Source organism: Solea senegalensis, linkage group LG14, assembly GCF_019176455.1.
Source record: "Solea senegalensis isolate Sse05_10M linkage group LG14, IFAPA_SoseM_1, whole genome shotgun sequence".
NCBI lineage: Eukaryota > Metazoa > Chordata > Actinopteri > Pleuronectiformes > Soleidae > Solea > Solea senegalensis.
The window spans coordinates 7,809,026-7,817,558 of NC_058034.1; the positions used below are offsets into that span (position 1 = coordinate 7,809,026).

Here is an 8,533-nt window from a genome sequence, read left to right on the forward strand (position 1 = left end):
GATCAACTTTTATCAGTAAGACCTAGTCCAAGAAAATGGAACTGTTTGAAACTCATACAGGAAAGAATAGAGGAGGCTATATGTGACATATGCACACACACACACACACACATGCATGCACATATACTGTATATCGTGCTTAATGTATATTTCTGTTTAATACTTCTGTTTTAGTTTTATTCAGCTTCATTCTGACTATCTGAAACTCATGATATCTCAAAGGGACCATGTAGATACTGTAGGCAAACGTGAAGTCATAATGACGCAGCAGAGTTCATACACGCGTTGCACAACTTGAGCCGTTCACATGGATTTCTGCTCACAGAGAACGTGTAAGTCGCTGCTGTAAACACGGGGTGGGCGGCAACCAGCCGGTCGGAAGGACAGACAGGCAGACAGGCAGACAGACAGACGTGACGGTCCCGCACAGCGAGATAAACTCTCAGTGTCGCTTCGCCGGCGAGGCGCAAACATGTTTCTGCAGAAACTGCGCGTGTATGTTTGGACAACATGCGTGTTTGTCTTCATGTTGGCGCTCATCGTCACACTCCGGATTATGCATTTCATTTCACCGTACGTCACCAAGAAGATGATCGTTAAAGTGGGCCAGAAGACCACAATGACCGAGAACCCGCTATTTACATACGAGGACTGGGGTCCGACGTTCATGTCTCAGATCTTCCTTAAGACCGCGTCCAAGCACATGTGGTTGTCCCTCGGACAGGAGGCTTTCACCGGGGGAGACGCTCCGGACTCACCTGTGGTCACCATGGACGGAGAGAGAACCAGTGTGTGCAAGTTTCTGAAAGGTGCGTCGTGGACACACACGTGTGTGTGTGTGTGTGTGTGTTTCAAAGTGTCTCCGTCTGTGTTTTCTGGTCCTCACGCTGTGTTTCGTTTGTCCGCAGACAACAGACCGCTGGTGCTGAGCTTCGGCAGCTGCACCTGACCTCCGTTCATGTTCAAACTTGACGAGTTCAAGCAGCTCGTCAAGGATTTCAGCGATGTAGCTGACTTTCTAGTGATTTACATCGCAGAGGCTCACTCAACAGGTGAGACAGTGAGAAGCAACACACACACATACAAATGACAACGCGAAGAACTACAAGAATAAAAGAGTAAAACAAATGCACAAGCTCCACAAATCATAACAAATAATCAAACTGAGGTCAAATCTGGAAATGCACAACGATAAAAGTACGTTTTTATATTGAAGAATTGTTATTTACTATAAAATGTTTCACACGAACCAAGACCAGTTCACTACACTGTTTTTCTGATTTCATATCATTTTTATTTACTCATATTTACAGCTGCACATTGATTAAGTCTGGTGTCTGATTGTGTTGTATTTATGACACCTGGTACAGTGTCACAAATACACATGTCAGTATGTGCTTTTTAGTAAAAAAATGTCCTTAAATGTGCTTTTTAGTAAAAAATGTCCTTAAATGTGCTTTTTAGTAAAGAAAATGTCCTTAAATGTGCTTTTTAGTAAAAAAAATGTCCTTAAATGTGCTTTTTAGTCAAAAAAAGTCCTTAATTGTGCTTTTAAGTAAAAAGAATGTCCTTAAATGTGTTTTTTTAGCAAAAAATGTCCTTAAATGTGCTTTTAGTAAAAAAATGTCCTTAAATAAAAAAATGTCCTTAAATGCTTTTAGTAAAAATGTCCTTAAATGTGCTTTTTAAAAAATGTCCTTAAATGCTTTTTAGTAAAAATGTCCTTAAAAAAATGTCCTTAAATGTGCTTTTTAGTAAAACAAATGTCCTTAAATGTGCTTTTTAGTAAAAAAATGTCCGTAAATGTGCTTTTTAGTAAAGAATTTCCTTAAATGTGCTTTTTAGTAAAAAAAATGTCCTTAAATGTGCTTTTAGTAAAAAAAAATGTCCTTAAATGTGCTTTTAGTAAACAATGTCCTTAAATGTGCTTTCATTTCCTACAATTGAGTGAAGGAACCTTAATAGCAGATTTAATTAGCCAGATCTTAGAAAGAATGCAGGATATAGTTTTAAACCAAGCTGGACTTGACGTAAAATCTATTGAACTATGAATGATGGATGGACTGTTGCAATTTTTCCTTTTTGTTTTTGATATCTTATCAACCCATGCAAATAAAAACAATTGTGTGTAGTGAAGGTGAAGTATGTAATGTAATGCTTTCTTTAGATCTTGTTGTGCGTGCATTCTTTGTGGTTTAGGAAAACAAAATACAATCCACAGTACAATAGGGAACTGAAGGCAGGGAAGTGGAGGAGCAGTAATCGGTGACAAAACATTCTAACTACGTATGTTTAAATGTTTTCCATTGGGTCACAATAATGTGTAATTGTCCCTGTGTGTCCGTGGGTTGTCTCCGGGTTCTCTGGTTTCCTTCCACAGTCCAAAAACATGCAATTTGTGGATTAGGTAAATTGGACACTGTACTGTAGGTGTGAGAGTGAATGGTTGTTTGTCTCTTAGAATCTGATTAAGGTGTACATTGATACATAATGTGACTAAAATCATAATATTTTACATCTGTCTATTCATTCAAGGAACGTCTGTCAACTATCCAAGCGTTCGCTTGACAGGCTTCATACTGGATAAGTGATTTACTTGTATTCTTACCTGTATTTCTTACCTGTATGTGCAGTGTACTATAAATGTGACAGATTTATCGCTACATATATTATAAGTCTGAGATGACATCAATACTATTGCACGGTATTTAAATACTGCACTGGCCTAGTCTTGAATGTGTGTATTTAGGAAAGGAAAGGAATCCTCTTTATTGTCATTATACAACTGGTATTGCACAATGAAATGTCAAGGTCAGATGGCGGGTTGATCAGAGCCACTGCGACTGAGCTCGCCGCCCACAAGGGACCAACCCTGACCAAATGGAACTAACATTCTAACATGTTTGTTGATGGTGGGAGGAAACCGGAGAGCAGACTTGGGGAGAACATGCAAACTCCACACAGGAAGGTCCCAGACCAGGAATTGAACCCAGCACCTTCTTGCCGTGGTTAGGGTTAGTATAAGATATTCAGCATACTCTGTATTTATGAAAGGCAATCAGCAGTGTACATCCTGATGAACATCTATTGCAAATGATTTATTGCAGCAGGTGAGGTGTTTATGTCCTATGTCGGCAGCTGATACTCCGCTCATCCAATAATAACCCTTTGTTTTATGTGTTCTTCCGTTGACCCGCTTTGATTCTCGTGACGTCACAAGGACAAAACGTCCTCGGTGTCAACGAGTCCTTACGTAGCCACAGGATTTCTTTTCAGATTTTTGTCGCCGTCAGTGTCGTTCCAGTCATTCCAGTGAAATCACATTCTTTATGTGTCTCAGATGAATGGGCCTTTACCAACAACATTGACATCAGCCAGCATCGGAGCTTGGAGGACAGACTCTCCGCAGCACAGATCCTGGTCCAGAGGGAGCCCCTGTGTCCGGTGGTTGTGGATGAAATGAATGATGTCACTGCCATGAAGTATGGCGCGCTGCCTGAGAGGCTCTATGTGCTTCAGGCGGGGAAAATCATCTACAAGGTGAGCTCTGTGCACTGCAGACACCCCGACTAATGCCCGTGCTGTCATCTTGTCACGACTAATTGCCGATTTACCTGGAAAAAGTGACAACGCTAATGTTTTGCTTTGATCCGCACGCGCTAACCTTCGCATGCAATCGTGTGATTAGAGATAATAACAGCGCGTTGGGTGTGAATGTTCCTGTGTACTCACGCTATCACGTGTGTGCAAGAGCAGTGAAAGAGTTCAAGTTCAACCTGCCACATACTGTATGTTGAGTCCTGATGAAAGTGTTATCTAAATGAAAATGTTCCTTGCTCTTTGTGTCCTCTAGGGGAGGGAGGGCCCAGCGGGCTACAATCCATTAGAGGTGCGTTCAATCCTGGAGAAGATGGAATAAGCAGATTGTTAATCAAGTCGAGTCTTTTTTTTTTTTAATCAGGCAGCAATCAGTAAACTTCCTCTCTCATCTCATCTCTTACGTTAGCCAGTGCTTGTGTAGATACGTCAAACTTGCACGTAACATTGCCTCCAGGCTTTTCTGTCTTCTGAACACCGACTTCAGCTGTCAGCCTCTGAGCCTCTGAGCCTCTGAGCTTGAACTCACCTCTGTGTTTCTTAGTGACAGCTACAGATCAAACCATTGGCCTCTGTAGCTTGATGAAGCGAAACACAGGACGGCGTTCCACTGAGACTTGGGTGTGATGCGCACAACATACGACAGCTGGAGATGTGTGTGTGTGCGTCCATGCATTTGTGTTGTTATTATTACCTGTGTTGTCTTAGTTTAAAGTTTAAAGACAAATCCATAGTTCAGGACCATGAAAGTCCAGTTTCACTAACATTAAGATCTCGTCTTCTGGCCTTTAAGTGCACTAGGTCATTCAAGAGGAGGCTGCTTTATCATGACGATTACAGTGTAAAACTCTTGTAGCTGTAATTTGATGAAAGATTCCTTCAAAGTAGGTTTTCTCTGAATAATACTGGAGCACTTATCATTGGACATGTCTAATGTATCATGAACCTTTTAATAAAAAGAGTCTTTTTATATTGGAATTGTTCTTTTCGTTGTAGTTTCATGGGGACATCACAACCAGTAAAAGTGTGAAAGCAAAGGGATTTTTCAGTGCCCAGTGTCTTCACCATATCATGAACCAGTGAGAATGACCTGAATGAAATCCACAGCTCTTCTAAGCCTGCGTCCTGGAGACTCACAAAAACACAGATTACACAGATTACACAGGACACAACATCGCAATTCTGTAAACTAGAAATCCAAAAGTTCAATCTTGTTGTCATTATGTCGTCGGAAGCTTGTACAGTTCCTCCACATGAGGGTCACGGGGAGGCGCTGGTGCCAATCCCCGCTGACATAGGGTGAAAGGCAGGGTACACTCTGTCCATCACAGGGGTGTTTCAGCCATCAGACATGGAATTACTGTACAATATGATGTCTGTCCTCGAATACTTCGACGAGTAAGTCTGTATGTTGGACTGCATATTCTTCAAATGTCTTTGGAGACAATGAATAGACAAGAGACGACATCACATATTGGTTGAGTGCTTCTGACCACATCCACTGTGCTGTTCCAGCCATCGCCGTGTGGCCGTATGCCCCGCAAACATGGCGACACGTTTGTGCTCACCATACAGTTCAGGCCACTGCCATTGCCATTGCTTGGCCAGTGCATAGACTGAATGTTGCAGAGGTCTCTACTTCGTTCAGTAGATGGCTGCGGGGCTCTCATTTGAACGCACACAGCAGAATGTGGTTGCTGTTTGCTGTCTGGTCTGCGTGTGATAAATTGTGTACTGCAGGACACACTGTTATGCAAGTTCAGCAAGTTCACCCGTGTGCACACACACAGGCTTACATGTGAGTTAATACCTAACTGTTTCATGATTAAATATGGAATGATTCAGACTGAGATTATATAAGCTGTCTGGAGAAAATGCCTTTGTCACCATGAAACTCACTTTTAGTTGTTTAGATACGTTTACAGCAGAGGTTTGGAGGAAAAAAAGCATCGAAAACCGCAAAGAAAAACCTGTTGTTCTTGCTTAGTATGGCTGAATGTCTGGCCTATGTAATCATGATTATATCATTTCTTCCTATAGACACTTGGGAAATATAGCGTTTGACATTTATTGATGTCTGACTCGAGATTTCTGTTGTTTAATGTATTTTATTAATCTGATATTTGCATTAAATTAGTAAACCTCTGAAACTGTGGAGGCCTGTGTTTCCTTTTAAATGCCTCTGTTCAACAGCGTTACATAACAGTCTCATCTTGTGGAAAACTACTGATGCAACATGCAAAAGCTGAAGTTAAGCACGACCTGATCAGTAGGTCTGTTGTGGCTCTTGTGTTTTGCTTTTCTTCACCATAATGTCTAAATGAATTATCTGCTCGTGCATCAGTAAATGTTTTCCTACGATCATTTCACCGCGGTCTTGGCAATCGAAGGAGCAGCATTAACATACTTGGGACTAGTCGTGACTAAGCTGATTTCTGTGAGACTGTAAAAGCTGACGCAGTCGACGCGTATGGAGCACGGAATAATCAAATAAGAACAGGGCAACATCTCACAGTTACAGCTCTGTTTCACGGTGGACGTGGGGGCAAACAAAATGCTTTCATAACATTAACTGTGTGGATCTGGAGTGGGAGAGGAGGTTTGGCTCGGGTCCAGCGAAGCCACATCCTGTGGAGAGCCAGCAGCAGTTTAGCCTTGTTTCCTTTTGACAGACAGGAACAAGAACAGTCAGATCCTCCCCAGTCGTGCACTCTTGTTAAGATTCACGTCTGAATGTTCAAGTAGGGCAAAAAACAAAAATCCTGGATGTACAGTATGTTCAGACTGTAAATGTTATGTCATCCTTTGGTCTAGTTCACTGAAGGCCACCAGAGGGCAATGTACAGCCATTTTCTCCTAAAGAGATTCACAGACATGGGGAGCTGTTTTTTTATTTAATGAGGACATAATATCACCACTAATTCTCTTGATCAGACTAATTATTAGATCTAGACAAGGGACTTATTATCTCAAGAAAATTGACCTTTAAATGTCAGAAGCTTTACATGCTGGTTGTTCCTTTTGAGTGAAGAAAAAAAATGATGACATAACACTGTGACTGTACATTTAGCCTTGTGTTGCATTGTCTGTTTTTTGCAGATGAGTTCGTTTTGGTCAGGTCTGCAGCAGTTAGTGGTCTGATTGACTACAGATGAGCAGGAATAGACTATAAAAATCCCAATAGGATGGACAGGCTGTACATTTTGAGTATATTATCTTAATTTAATTTATTTTAATTAGCAAATCTGGAAAAGGGTACAACTTTTCAGTATTTTAAAAAGATGTGAGGGAAAAAGTTCCCGAAAGGAAATTAATCTTTACAGTAAAAGGTTTTTTTTTTTTCCCCTTTCATGACATGTAGGCATTACATGATGTGTCCTAACTTCCAGATGGAAAACTACTGTATCGTTGATAAGTTCTCATGCAGAAGTTTTGAGTAAAGACATGGCTGCCGTGTCCTGCCTGCTGTATTCATTAACTCTTTAGGACATTGTCTTGCATATACAGTGACTTCATGGTGACCAAAACATGGTCCTAATGAGGCAGAACCTCATTTCTGATGGGACTGGTTAAGTTTAGAGTTGTGGTTAAATGAATGGAAATCAATGCAGTATCTTAAGAGAAATACATGTGTGTGATCGTGTTGTTGAAGCAGAAAACAATTATGTGACTCCCCCGTCTTTGTTGTTATAAAACATTGTGTGTTCTTTGTTCCCATTCGTCAATCTAAGGGATGTAGGTGTGCCAATTACCCATTCATGTAACAGTCAGGTCTACGACTCTGGCACCAAACCGGTTCCTCTGCTCTGACGCAGATCAGTCAGGCGAAATAACACGACCCAGACAGTGAAATAACTTATTGTAAAATTATATTAACAAGCAATCTTTCCTCAATTTGAAATAAAAAAATATCAGCAAATAAAGGCAACATAGGACAGATGTGTATAATGCATAATGTTCACAGGAAAAACAAAAATCCTCATCACATTTACAAGACTGCTGCTAAGTTTATAATGATGCCTATTAGAATCGGTTTAGAAAGCTTTGACTAAATGAATAAAAGGGCCAATATACATAGTGAAAGATTGTATCAAAATATATAAAAAAAAAAAAATGTGTGGGGTCGGGGAGGAGGGGGGGAACGACCAATGACACAGTGGGGGTGGGGGGGCAAGTATGCACAACCAATACCTATTAGATTAAAATGGGCAGCTCATTCATCATAATCAACCAAAGTGGAAATAACACAGGAGGCTACGACGATGAAGAGCACAGAGTGTTAAGCACAGGCAGGTAAAGAGATATACACCACATCTTAAAGCAGGTGTCCACATAGAGAAGAGCAGCACTAGGTAGTATGTTGTGTACACAGATTCTCAGCATTCATGCACTCACGTCTCATGCCCAAGTCTGCTTCCCCCTGACACAACGCAACGGTGTCCCGGCCCCGTTAACATCAAACGGCACAGAGAGCACGGTGGCATCGCGGTCAACAGTCAGAGACTGAAAACTGATCCAAATCTGATCAATTTGACACTCTTAAGAACAATTGGAGCACTTTCATACTGCGGAAGGTCGTCACAACAAGAGCTGTGTTCATTCACATCTTTTCCCCTTGAAAAAACATCTTTAAAAACAGAAGAGTGGACGTTGGGTTGGGAAGGATGGTACATTATTCAGAAAGGTGGCCACGGAGTGGGAGGCAAATTCAGAGTCCTATGTCAACCGACGTTTGTGACACAGTGTAATGCATGGCGATAAGTAAAATGACAAGACAAAGACTTTGCACACACAATGCATATGCACACTCTCCAGTGTTTTAAGGGACAAAAGCAGAGACATTTCCTGCACATCTTGCACCACAAAGCAATAATTCAAAAGTACAAGAGGTAAACTTCAACCACTTTTTTCCTCTCTTCTTCACTCTGGGGCAGAG

At 41.2% G+C, this 8,533-nt stretch overlaps 2 protein-coding genes across 3 annotated transcripts in view; one reads left to right on the forward strand and one right to left on the reverse strand.

Moving 5' to 3' along the window:
• Positions 1-342: 342 nt before the first annotated feature.
• On the forward strand, positions 343-4,575 carry dio1 (iodothyronine deiodinase 1). The gene is made up of 4 exons (XM_044043893.1): positions 343-809; positions 909-1,052; positions 3,341-3,540; positions 3,854-4,575. The coding sequence occupies exons 1-4, from the start codon at positions 473-475 to the stop codon at positions 3,917-3,919; spliced, it is 747 nt and encodes a 248-aa protein (XP_043899828.1). The 5' UTR covers positions 343-472; the 3' UTR covers positions 3,920-4,575.
• Positions 4,576-7,449: 2,874 nt separating this feature from the next.
• The window catches only part of ssbp3b (single stranded DNA binding protein 3b), a 16,602-nt gene continuing 15,518 nt past the window's right edge, over positions 7,450-8,533 (reverse strand). For both annotated transcript variants that reach the window (XM_044043892.1, XM_044043891.1), the window contains one exon: positions 7,450-8,533. This exon is cut by the window's right edge and continues 334 nt beyond it. The gene's annotated coding sequence lies outside the window, so the exon portion shown is untranslated.